This window comes from Elephas maximus, chromosome 19, assembly GCF_024166365.1.
Source record: "Elephas maximus indicus isolate mEleMax1 chromosome 19, mEleMax1 primary haplotype, whole genome shotgun sequence".
NCBI lineage: Eukaryota > Metazoa > Chordata > Mammalia > Proboscidea > Elephantidae > Elephas > Elephas maximus.
This window is the reverse complement of record NC_064837.1, coordinates 53,824,294-53,837,494: the sequence shown is the minus strand read 5'-3', so window position 1 is coordinate 53,837,494 and position 13,201 is coordinate 53,824,294. Positions and strand designations below refer to the sequence as shown.

Here is a 13,201-nt window from a genome sequence, read left to right as displayed (position 1 = left end):
TTAAGACCCCAGACAATATGCAATGAACTAGGAGGTAGAAAAGAGGCACTATATACATTATTAGGCCAATTAACTGGGATGTCCCATGAAACCATGACCCTAAACCTCCCAATCAAGGAACCAAATCCCATGAGGCATTTGGTTGTACATAAGCAGCCTCAGCAGCTATTCATTTTTTTTTTTTTTTGGTTGTTGTTGTAAATATATCACACTTTTGCCAATTCAACTTTTCACAGGTGTACAACTTACTGACAACAATTAAAACAACTGGCTGTGCAACTCTACCCTTAATCAGTGCGATTTTCTCATCTTCGTTAATCCCCCTTTCCCCTTCCCTCCCACCTGTGGTAACCACTAATAAACTTTGTTCTCTATACATTTGCCTTTTCTTGTCTTTTCATGCAAGTTCATACAATATTTGTCCTTTTGTGACTGGCTTATTTTGCTCAGCATGTCTTCTAGCTCTATCCATACTGTAGCCTGTATCAAGACTTCATTTTTCCCATTGGCTGAGCAGTATTCCATTGTACGCATATACCATATTTTGTCTCTTTATTCATCTGCTGAAGGGCATTTAGGTCGCTTCCACCTTTTGGCTATTGTTACTGCTGCCATGAACACTGGTGTCCACATCTCTTTGTGAGTATCTGCTTTCAAGTCTTTTGGGTATATACCTAGGAGTGGAATTGCTGGGTCATATGGTAGTTCTATAGTTAGTGTTTTGAGAAACCGCTATACTGTTTCCTACATTGGCGGTACCATTTTGCATTTCTACCAGCAACAGATAGGGTTCCAATTTCCCCACATTCTCACCAACATTTGTTATTTTCTGATTTTTTAATCTCAGCCATCCTAACGGGAGTGAAACAGTATCTCATTATGGTTTTGATTTGCATTTCTCTGACAGCTAATGATGCTGAGCATCTTTTCATGTGTTTGATGACCACTTGAATGACCTCTTTGGTGAAATGTCTATTCAAGTCCTTTGCCCATTTTATGACTGCATTGTCTTTTTGTTGTTAATGTGTGAAAGTTGCATATATATTTTGCTTATTAGATTCTTGTCAGATATACGATTTCTGAAGATATTCTTTCAGTCAGTAGCTTGTCTTTTCATTTTTTTGGTAAAGGCTTTTGATGTACAAGTTTTTAATTTTTATTTGTCCCATTTATTTATTTTGTATTTTGCTGTTTTTTCTTTTGTTATTATGTTAGATAATCTACTGCTGAAAGCTAGGCCTGATAGTGTTGCCCTTGCCTGTTCTCCTACTAAGAATTTTACAGTTTTAGTTTGCACATTTAGGTCCTTAATCCATGTTGAATTTGTTTTTGTGTACAGTGTGAGGCATGGATCCTGTTTCATTTTTCTGCATGTAGAAATCCAACTTTCCCAGCACCATTTATTGAAGAGACTTTTCTTTCCCCATCAAATGTACTTAGTACCCTTGTCAAAAAATCTGCTGACCTTAGACATGTGAGATAATACTAGACTCTCAATTCTATTCCATTGGTGTACATGCCTATTGTTATACCAGTACCAGGCTGTTTTGATCACTGTAGCTGTAAAGTATGTTTTAAAATCAGGAAGTGTGAGTCCTCCTACTTTGTTCTTCTCTTTCAACATTGTTTTAGCTATTTGAGGCCTCTTGCCATTCCATATAAAGCTGAAGATTGTTTTTTCTATTTCTGTAAAGACTGTTGGAATTTTGATCAGGATTGAGTTGAATCTATAGATTGCTTTGGGTAGTACTGACTTCTTAACAATATTAAGTCATCCAATCCATGAACATGGAACATTCTTCCCTTTATTAAAGTCTTCTTTAATCTCTTTCAGTACTGTTTTAGAGTTTTCATTGTATAAGTCCTTCACATCCCTGGTTAGAGTTTTTCCTAGGTATTTTATTGTCTTAGATGCTACTGTAAATGGAACTGTTTCCCTAATTTCCCTTTCAGACTTCTCATTGCTGGTGTATAGAAATTCAACTGATTTTTGTTTTTTGTCCTTCTACCCTATAACTTTGCTAAATTCCTCTAATAGCTCTAGAAGTTTTCTTGTAGGCTCTTTGGGGCTTTGTATATATAGGATCATATCATCCAAGAAGAGAGATAATTTTATTTCTTCTTTGCCAATCTGGATATCTTTTATTTCTTTTTCTTGTCTTATTGCTCTGATCAGGACTTCTGTAACACAATATTGAATAGAAATGGTAACAGCAGGCACCCTTGTCTTGTTCTTGACTTCAAGTGGAAAGCTCTGAATGCTTAGTTTTCTATCTTTCATAGAGAGCCAATCAACAAATGAAAAAAAAAAAAAAATAAAACCATTTCTAAAAGAAGGCAAACAGAGCATAAGAGAGGTTTAAAAAGAAAACAAGGAAGATTTATGCCCAGATATACGTTCTTTCGCTAAATGTAAATGAATTAAATCTTCCAACTAAAAGACAAACGTTGTCAGACTGGATTAAAACAAAGAGTAGAGTGGAACACCGCTAACAAGTCTATATAGGTGACTAATGACTCTATTTTCATCTTTTCTGATTCAACCAAGATTTATTCAATTTATACGTGTTGAACATTTGAATAGTCAGAGATAAATAACATATTATCTATGCCCTCAAGGAGACTAGTAGTGGAAAACAAATAAATGATATGTGTTATATTAAAAGCGGCTCAAATTCACCAGCCGCTCCTTGGAAACTCTATGGAGGCAGCTCTATTCCGTCCTATAGGGTCGCTAAGTGTTGGGAATCGACTCAACAGAAAAAGGTTTGGTTCTTTTGGTTTACAGTAAAAGTAGGTTACCAAATGCTGATAAGATAATCCAACTAGATTGGTGGGGGTATCTGGAAAAGCTATAAAAGAGGGACATCTGGAATATGCTTTGAAGAGTAAACTAAAAGCTCATCAGACAAAAATAGAAAAGTAGAGAATACACCATGAGCATATCTGCTAACATTACAGGTTAGGAGATCAATAATAGTTTGGGATGGCACAGTATAGGGTGATTTGGTAGGGTAGGAGAGCAGACAACTGACCATGAGGTTGAAAAGTATGATAGGGAGTTTTAACTTTATCTAGTAGGCAATACGGTGACTTTAAAGCAAGTGAGCAATACAATAATACTGGCATTTTTAGAAATAATTGGTGGCAGCATAGGGAAAGATGAATGGAGTAGGAAACACCAGTTGCCACCTTGGCAATTCTCACTCACGGCAACCCCTTGTGTGTCAAAGTGTTCCGTAACCCAGAAAACCCAGTGCTGTCGAGTCGATTCCAACTCACAGTTGACCCTATAGTGCTCCATAGGGTTTTCAATGACTGATTTTTCAGAAGTACATCACCAAGTCTTTCTTCCAAGGTACCTCTGAATGGACTTGAATCTCCAATCTTTGGCCAATACAGTTATGAATGAAGAGATGGATTAAGGCAACAGCGATGGGGGTGGACAAATGCTTGAGAACCTCCAGAAAAAGAACTGACATGAGCTGATAATTGACTATTTGTGAGATGAGGGGAAAAGAACAGTACGAGGGCAAGTATGGCAAATTTGTCACCAAAATTTCCTAAAATTCACTTGTAAAATTCAAGTCTGTAAGTGTAGACTATTATACAACATTTATGCTTATTGAAATATTCTAATCATGAATTAAATGTAAAACACCTAAACATATTAAAAAAAAAAAAAAAAGACTAATGGACCACAACTACCATAGTCTCCATCAGACTGAGTCCAGCACAACTAGATGGTGCCTGGCTACCACCACCAACTGCTCTGACAGGGATCACAATAGAGGGTCCCAGAAAGAGCTGGAGAAAAAAGGAGGACAAAATTCTAACTCACAAAAAAAGACCAGACATACTGGTCTGACAGAAACTGGAGAAAATTTGAGAGTATGGCCCCCATACACCCTTTTAACTCAATACTGAAGTCACTCCTGAGGCTCACCCTTCAGCCAAAGATTAGACTGGCCTATAAAACAAACAGTAACACACATAGTTCAACCATGTATATGAGACTAAATGGGCACAGCAGCCCAGGGGCAATGACAAGAATGCAGGGTGGGGCAGGACAGCTGGATGAATGGAAATGAGGAACCCAAGACAGAGAAGGAGAGAGTGTTGACAAGTCTTGGGTTGGGAACCAATATCACAAAGCAATATGTGTATTAATTGTTTAATGAGAAACTAATTTGCTCCGTAAACTTTCACCTAAAGTACAATTAAAAAAAAAAAAAGCAAAAGGCATTAATACGTTAAACAACTAACACGGTTAGCTATTGTTCATAACTAAAATCTTTTAATTGATGCACTTAAACACATGACGGGAGAGAAAGGTATCAGAGGTATATTTTCAGAAGTCACATTTGATAATTTAATGTGATTATGTAACAGACTTACAAATTTATAAAAGGTAGAAAAACACCATTTTTCTTCAAGAAGGTATCAAATATCTACTAAGTGGTACTAAAGACTGTGATTTCTAAAAATTTATCTTTGCTTCAGGATCTATAAAGTGGAGATTCTTATTGTTCCGAAACAAACAGTCCTACTTTTGTGGCTTCTCATTTTGCTCTTTTATTAGTTCAATGCCATAAACTTCATAATCCTTTTTATTCAATAAAACTGAAACCAATGGCTGGACCATTAATCAAAAAATTAAGTTAGAGTGAGGAATATAAAAAATGACATCTTAAATATTTTCTTTGAACTTGAAACATGTAAATACATATTCTTTTGCCAGTCTTTTGATGTAGGAGTTCAGGCCTTTTGAATTATAGGTACACTGGCTGCAGTTCCACACTATCTCAGACCAACCACACCCATAATGCATCGTCTACAAATTCTGCTTCAGTTTCTCTAACAGTGAAGCGAGAACTTAACAGATACTTGCCAAGGATCTAAAGCAGGAATTCTTCTTGATTTAAAAATAAACTTTTACAAATGTCTCCTTCTTAGTTACCTTATATTTAGTCTTTCCACGGCAGTTAATTTAGTTTTCATAGAAAAACTATTCTTTGATTTTGCAATCATGTATCATTGGTTTATGCAATTTTATATTAAATTTGGTGATTTCAGTAAGAAGTCCAAGTGGTCATAAACTGGTCCTTGATAAGTCTAACATTCAATTGGTAGAGCAGTCCAGTGGGCATCAGTCAGTTATGCCTTAGAAAAAGAGAATGGAGAATGCCCATGAGTCCAGTAAACTGATCAAGTGGAGGTCTGTTAAGAGCAGTGTCCTGTTATCAAAGACCTAAATTCACTTCTTATTGCTTTTATCATATTAAAGCATGCAAAACAGTACCTGGGACACAGTATGTACTAAATAACTATTTATACCATTAATAGTCAACATTGCATGAACACCACCTACTTTCCACATGGTCTCCAGAATCACAGAGACTACCTGTACTTAAATTGCCAAAAGGGAGCAGAGCAGGAAATATAAACTGCAATAGGGCCTCACTGAAAACCAATGAATACAGGGTACTGTCAGTTTCACTTTACTAAAAGTGGATTATCCAGTGCTTAAAGGAAGAGATTGTTAAAAACAAAGTAGGAGAGCTCACATGTCAGGTCAACAAGAAACGAAGATATAGGTTCACAAACCAATTTAACCTTACCAAAATCAAAACTCAGTGACCCTACAGGACAGAGCAGAACTGCCCCCTAGGATTTCCAATGCTGCAAATCTTTACAGAAGCCGATTGCTGCATCTTTTTCCCGTAGAGTGGCTAGTAGGTTTGAGCTGCCAACCTTTCGGTTAGCAGCTACGTGCTTGACCACTGCATCACCAGAGCTCCTTAATTTAACCTTATCACCTCAAAAATGGTAACAGGATGATTACTCAAAAAAAAAGCAAATACATTACCATAGAGTCTAAGCAGCAGCTAGGCTACAGAAGGAGAGTCTGCTACAGACTTCTGAGCGCAATGTGGCCACATGTGCCCATCATCAACTCACAAATGACGGAAAACAAAAACTAGACAGTGCAACCCAAAGCCCAAAGAATTTTTGCATCACTGTGATTAAGAATTAAATATGCTAATAGAAAATCTGAATGCATATAAATGCAATATGCAAGAAAGTAAAAAAACCTGCAAATAAAAAAATCTAAATGGACAATTTAAAATACAAGCAATAAACTTGGTTGCTTGGCCATTTTGTTTTAGTCGAAGTTTTACGATTATTTCTAATTTGCAGGTGTAAAAAACTTGAGCAATATGACAGGACATTTATAATAACCATAAAGTTCAAAGACGACAGCTACTTGTAACACTCTTATCCACTAGGAAAGCATCCACAGTGGCACTGACTTTCTTCCTTCTATGGACATCAAAAAATACTGGAAATATTACGAATAGTTAGGAGAAAGGAGACAGCCCAAGAGATTGCACCAGTCCCACTAGATGGCACTATCACAGGAAAGTCACCCAGTTCTCCCATTTGGAACAGCAAGGGCTGACAGGCTCTCCATCTTTGCAAAACGGTAATCGGCCATCAACACATCGACATCCTCAATGGAAAATTATGACCCATAATGAAGAATTCAAGGTCAGGAGGAGAAGTTTTTCCAAAAGTACCCTTTTCTCCCAGTACCATCGCTCCCTCCTCACCCCCATTTCAAATCAATGGCCGGCAAGATACAATGTCTTCTGGGTAAAAGAAGTCATACAAAATGAACATTTTCTTTTCTTCTTCCTAACTATGCAACTACGGAATAATTTTTCTACGGGGAAAAAAACTTCTCTTGCTAGTCCCTGAAAAACATATTTACTGTAATCAATATACTTACCATGATGAAAACATCAAAATTACATACAACTAATCGACTTCGACGGCAGTGGGTTTTTTGGTTTTAATCGCATTAAATAAACTATATAAACAAACTGCTTTCTCCGTACAGACACTAAAACAGAACTTCCTATTAAACAGATAGGTTACTGCATTAAAGTTTGCTGGCACCTTAGTTACATGATTTGAAGCTGGACCTGTCACTCAATCCCATCACTGACGCCCTACTCCATCAAAAGTGTATTTGGATATAACCATCATGAACCTAAAAATAAAGCAAAATAAAAATACCCTAACAAAGCCCAATGAGTTTAAACCATATACAATTTGAACAGAAACTTACTTTGACTCAGTAAAAAAAAAAATACCCATTGCCATCCAGTTAATTCTAACTCATACCAACTCTATAGGATTGAGCAGAACTGCCCCATAGGGTTTCGAAGGAGTGGCTGGAAGATTCAAATTGCTGACCCTTTGGTTAGCAGCCAAATGCTTAACCACTGTACCACCAGGGCTCAATAGGTGGCCATTTATTTGAACAGATAGATTGGATATGAGCCTTATGCTGAATTCTCAAGTTAAAAGACACATCAAAGGTCATTATTAAACAATCAATTGAACCAGAGATGAAATAAGAACACTCAAATACACTGCTCATTGCTAGTTGAAGCTGCTTCACGTCACAGAATTCACATTAGTGTATGTAGCTTCAATATATAACAACACTCAGGTATGACGCCACTCCAGAGTGCTACAAAAGTCAGTTATTTAAGTGGCCAAAGAAATCAAGAACTATAAAATATGTAACAAATCTTGTTACACATTTGACATAGCTCTGATAGCTCTCATCACAGAATCTCTCCTCTCCCTCTCCATACTTTCAGCTTGGAGACCCTGTGCTGAGGTGCCACCTCTAACACCCTGCACAATGCTTAGCATGCAACAGGCACTCAGTATTTGTTACATGAACAAAAACTATCAAGTTCACCAGAATCAGGAGATCCATCAAAGGGGCTGACTTTTCCAACTAAGCCTTGACAAACATCTCCTTTAAGAAGCTACTAACTGATATATGAGACTAACATCTAGGTTTGTTTTCATGAAATAACGCTCAAGCTCTACTCCACAGTTGTTACGATAATGACAAGCTCAAAGACAATGATCCTTACTGCCAACTGTGAAAAATGGGATTTCTAAAAAAAAAAGGCAGGAAGAAATATATCACACGAAGTCAAAGATCAAAAATTCACACATCTCAAGCCCAAGTAATGCAACAATCTTGGATTGGTGAGGCTCCTGAATAAAACATCAGCAGAGATATGCTCTACTTGCTGTATCAAAATCATAAAGGCTTCTTCCGTCTTATATTAAAATCATGCTATGTGCAGAGGGATGAAGTAGCAGGTAGATAAGGATGCATGGGAAGCTGTAACACATGTCCAATAATGGGGGCAAAAAAAACTCTTATTTCATACGCTACATGACAAAAATAAAGACAGCGAGCAAGAAGGAAAAATAGGAAGAGAGACAAAGTAGTCTGAGGGTACAAGCTGGAGGAATCTACTGAACTGCAGACAAAGTAGCCTGAAGGTACAAGCTGCAGGAATCTACTGAACTGCAGATTTAGAGTACTGACTGACTTAGCAGAGGCAGATTTTTCCTTCTCTACCATGTAACTATTCCAGAAGTCCCGTGTAACAATGCCTTATCTGTAAAGTTTTTTCAGAATGACTAAAAAGTTTCGATAAAATATGGCATAGACTCTAGAAAGACATCTTGTTAATATCCTTGCAAAAAGACCCATGCAGAACACCTTCAAACATACTGTTAAACAACTGTTGGAATGACTGGTAGGGTTTCAAAGTTCACTGGAACCGTGAGTCAAACTTTCTGTTCTGTGAGCTGACTGACTTTCAGTATTGTCTACCCAAACTGTTCGTCATCATTTTTTAAAATGTGTTTCGCCTATGAACAGTATTCATTGTCATTTTACCCACCTTACTAACACCAACTCCAGTAAACCTGGCCTCTAATAATTCTTGCCGTCGTGGGTCCAGGCTATGCAATTCTTCCATCATTTCTGCTGAAAAAGAAAAAGTAGGCTGTGAGACCATGAAAATTCAAAGTGAGGAACCAATTTTTCGATATGACAAAACTCACAGTAATTATTTCACTGAATGGTCACAAGCAAGTAAATACAGCATACAAGTGATGAATTCTAATACGTTGCACCAAATACACCAAGTACCTGAAACCAAACCCGTTGCCACTGAGTCAATTCCGACTCATGGCGACCTTATAGGATAGAGAAGAACTGTCCCATATGGTTTCCAAGGAGCAGCTGGTAGATTCGAACTTCCAACCTTTTAGTTAACAGCTGTAGCTCTTAACCACTATACCACCAGGGTTTCCATACACCAAGCAGTACCTTTAAAATTAGAAAGCAACTCCAAAGTCCTATCCTAGGAGGGCCACTTATTCTTCTGCAGTGCTGATTTGATTTTAACAGCCAAAGAACTCAAACCCTTCATATAGTCTCTGTAAAATTTGAGCAGAGGGGAAAAACAAAATAAGAACGAGCTTGCAAAAAGAAAATTCCTTCTATCAACCTGTAAAGCTAGCTAAGTACTTTCTGATTTTCCTTTCACAAACACACAAGAACTGGTTCTTAAACTAAAAATATGAATCATTAATAATAATTTCAAAAGAATATAACATGAATCAGAAGCTACAAATAACTCCAAAAAACACTACTATATAGCTCCTTTCTCTGAAGAGTTCACAGTAGCTTCCCCCCAAAAAAGGAATTATTTTAAATTTAATAGGGAACCCACAGCAAAATCATCAACCTGTGTTCACTTTGGTCTAATACAGCTCCATAACCATTCCTTTACAAAATCTTTTTCTGGCCACTCCCAGGAGCAGTAGGTTTCTCTAGACTCTACACATCTGCTTTAGCACTCCTTCCAAGCAGGGAGGGGCAAGAGGACACCATCTTTAAACTCCTTCCACGACCAGTTAATGCACTTTGAGCAAACATGTTCATTCTATGCAAGAGATCAACTCTTCCAAGACCCACTGGAAATCTCTCTTTAATATTAAAAGTGGAAAAGGAGAATAGCACAACATAGAACGTTACCGGAATGATGGCATGATTTAAAAGTTCTCTGACAACACGCATCAAACATTCTCCTCTGCAATCTAACAACTCCACAATGTCCAGTAACAACCCCTACGAGTCCTCCAGTTTCATTTCCCTTCCTGGACTGAGAGCGTGGGGGGCAAAGGGAAATGAGAAGGTGACAAATTAAAGTTTCACTCACACACACAAGTACAGGTTAGAGAAGGAATTAGGAAATTCTCGGAAGTGTAGAAAGGCATCTTTAAAAAAAAAAAAAAAGAGAGAGAGACAGAGAAAGATAAAAGGAGATCGACCCTGAGTTTCCCCTAAGTGGCCTTCCTCGCGTCTCGCTCTGCCCTAATCGAGGCCAGAATGGCAGAGGTTGCAGCCTCCCTCAAACCCCAGGATCTCTTAAACATTTCCCAAGGTTCCAACCCCAGGCCGGGCCTGGAAAATGACGCGCCAGTGGTTATTCCATTTAATGTCAATTCATGTTAAGGAAACAGCCTCTCGGTCTCATTCCAGCGGGGCCCTGGACCGGGATCCTCCCTGTGGCCCACAGCCGGGAAGCAGGACCGATGGGGCCTGGTCCTGGCGCCCCTCGCCGCCCGCCGGCTCCAAACTTTCCCCAACTCCAGGCCCACCTGTCACGACGGGAGGGCGGACTAGCTCTCGGGGGCGCCCTGGAGGCTGCCGGAGCCTCCAGCTGCTGCGGCGCCCCCTTCTCTCCACCGGCCGCCGGCCCCACTCCCAGGCCGGGGCTGCCTGGGCCTCCCCCATCCTCGGCCCGGCCCCTCGGCGACCCGCAGCCCTCGGGGAGCCCCTTCCGCCTCAGCGCCAAGAAGGTGCGGCCCGGCGCCGGCCCCCGGGTGGGCCCTGACCGCAGCCTCCCAAGGCCGAGGGGGTCCCCGGGACGGTTAATGCCTCAGGCCCGGCGCCCTCTCCCGCCGGGGGCTCAGACTCTCACCTGCCGCCGCCGCCGCTCCACGCTCCTCCCGGGAGGGGCCCCGACCCGACCCAGCTGCGGGCCGCTACGCTCTCCCCCTGGGCAGGCCCGGGGCGGAGCCGGGGCCTCTCCTGAGCGCCGCAACCCCCCGCCCGGGCAGCCGCCGCCGGCGCCGGGCTCCACGAGAGGGCAGGCGGGGGAGGGGCCGCGGAGGCCGCAGATCCCCGGGCTCGCGTACAGAGCCAGGCGCCTGACGCGGGCCCGGGCCCGGGCGGCCGCGGGGGGCGCGGGACCGGCCTCCTGGCGCCGGACAAAGGCCAAGAGAGGCGCAGGAGGGCCCAGGCCGGGCCGGGAGGTAGGGGCCCGCTCGGCTGGGGGCCACTCGGGTGCGGCGCGGAGGACTGGGGGATCGGAACCGCTGGTGCCTGGGACCCGCCTCCGGCCCCTTAATCCGGATCGGTTCGGTCCGGATTAGTAGTGATCGGTGTAAACACACTAGTGAAACCGCGTGTTTCCTCGCGAGATTTGCACGGCTGGGAGGCGGGGGGGGTCCTGGGGGGGTGGAGGAAGAGTCGGCGGTGGGGGGGGAGGGGGTGGGGAGAAGGAAGGTGGGGGAGGGGTGGGGAGAAGGAAGGTGGGGGAGGGGTGGGGAGAAGGAAGGTGGAGGGGTCCCCACTGCCCGGGCGCCCCGCCTCCTCCAATCAGCGGCCGGGAGGGCGGGCAGGGGTTAACCAGGGGACCCCGCGCCCGACGGAGGAGGCCGCCGCCTCGCCGAGCGGCAGAGGGCGGGCGGCCGGGTGGCGCCGGCAGCCGGTTTGCGGCATGAGGGGAGGTCTGGCCGCCCCGGGGGCGCCCCACCACCGGCCCGTGCCCGCTTCGCCGCCCGAGTCCCGGAGGCCCTGCTGCTGTGTTTGTATTACCGGCCCCTGCCCCGCGGGACCGGCCCCGGCCAAGGAGTGGGACCGGCGCCCCGGGCCGCGGACCGAGGCTGGAGGGGCCTCGCCGCCCCGGCCTGGCCTTTCCCAGATCCGCCTCGCCGAACCCCGCGCCCGCCTAATCCCTCATCAGCACGAATTTGGGTGAGCAGTGGGGTTGCTCGGCCTAGGGATGGATTTAGAGGAAGAAAGTCCGTGAGCCGGTGGACCCCGCCCGAAGTTCCCCGGAGACGCAGTTAGGGAGTTCATTGTGCCCACCCATGTTCACCGGCTCCCACTCCCTGCCGCTCTCCAAAGCAATCTTCCCACTCCCAGCCCCACACCTGCCACCCAGGAAAACGGGTAGCGCTTACCCTCCACATACCTGGTTGGCAGGTTGTCTCCAGGGACAAAAGGTGCCCTGGGATCGAAGCGGAGCCCCCACCCCCACCAGGATGCTGCCCTCCAGAAGGGGGGGCGCTGCCCCAGAGGGACTCTCTCCGAGCACCCAGGGAGAGGTTCCATTTCAACCTTTGGTTAAAAACATGATCTTCCTGGGTACTTGGGGGATATGAGGGGAAATAACTGGAATGGAAAAAACAGGCCTGCCCCTCACAGAATTTCTTTTGAGAAATGAGAAATAGGAACGGGCGAGCTTTTGTACGCAAGGAGGGCTTCCTACTTACGAAAGGGCTCCCACTCTGATCACCAAGCGCCAAAGCAAAAATTCACATTCTCCACCGAGTCCCCATGGCACAGGAAACTGAGTTCAATGCAAATATCCAACATTTTATTTTCCTCTGATGCTTCCTTTATCCGACGTCTGAAGATGACTTAAGGACTACAAGCAAATCACAGGGGAAATTTTCAGATATTGAACAACAGCCTTGAACTTTTCCGGGGGTAGGCAAGAACTCCAAGTGAAGTTTCTGCCCTTATTTCAAAACTTCCTTATATTAACGGAACTCAGACTGGAAAGGGCAAAGGATGGCAGTTTACTTTTTGTTACCTTCCAAACCCTTGGGGCAAATTGAAGCACTATGGAAAAACTCCATTAAACTGAAAGTCATCATCCTCCGGATCCCTGACTAATTGGGAAGTGCACAGGCATGCTTCCAAAGATAACTGAAGAAGATGGGAAAGCAAATTTGGGTCGGAGGATCAAAAAAGGGCATAAGGCAGAGGGCTATCAAGGGGCAGCAGCCTCTACCCTATGATAAGCTAGTTGCCCTGGGGTCTGAGTCATGGTGACCCTATGTGTGTCAGAGTAGAACTATGCTCCACTGATTTTTTCAGTGGTTGATTTTTTGGAATTAGGTGGTCAGGCCTTTCTTTCAAGGTTCCTCTAGGTGGACTCAACCTCCAACCTTTTGGTTAGCAGCCTAGTGTGTTGTTTGCACCACTCAGGAACTCCATACTTTATGATAG

General features: G+C 43.3%; 1 protein-coding gene across 9 annotated transcripts in view; it reads right to left on the bottom strand.

The window, feature by feature from the left end:
• The window catches only part of TLK2 (tousled like kinase 2), a 148,612-nt gene extending 136,278 nt beyond the window's left edge, over window positions 1–12,334 (bottom strand). For 3 of the 9 annotated variants that reach the window (XM_049861648.1, XM_049861644.1, XM_049861649.1), the window contains exons 1-2: window positions 10,881–11,107; window positions 8,790–8,875 (exon numbers count right to left, since the gene is read on the bottom strand). In XM_049861648.1, the coding sequence (XP_049717605.1) occupies window positions 8,790–8,870 (81 nt within the window). In that variant the 5' untranslated portion in view covers window positions 8,871–8,875; window positions 10,881–11,107. The other 6 variants (XM_049861647.1, XM_049861645.1, XM_049861652.1 and 3 more) reach the window with 6 other exon arrangements.
• Between the last annotated feature and the right edge of the window lie 867 nt (window positions 12,335–13,201).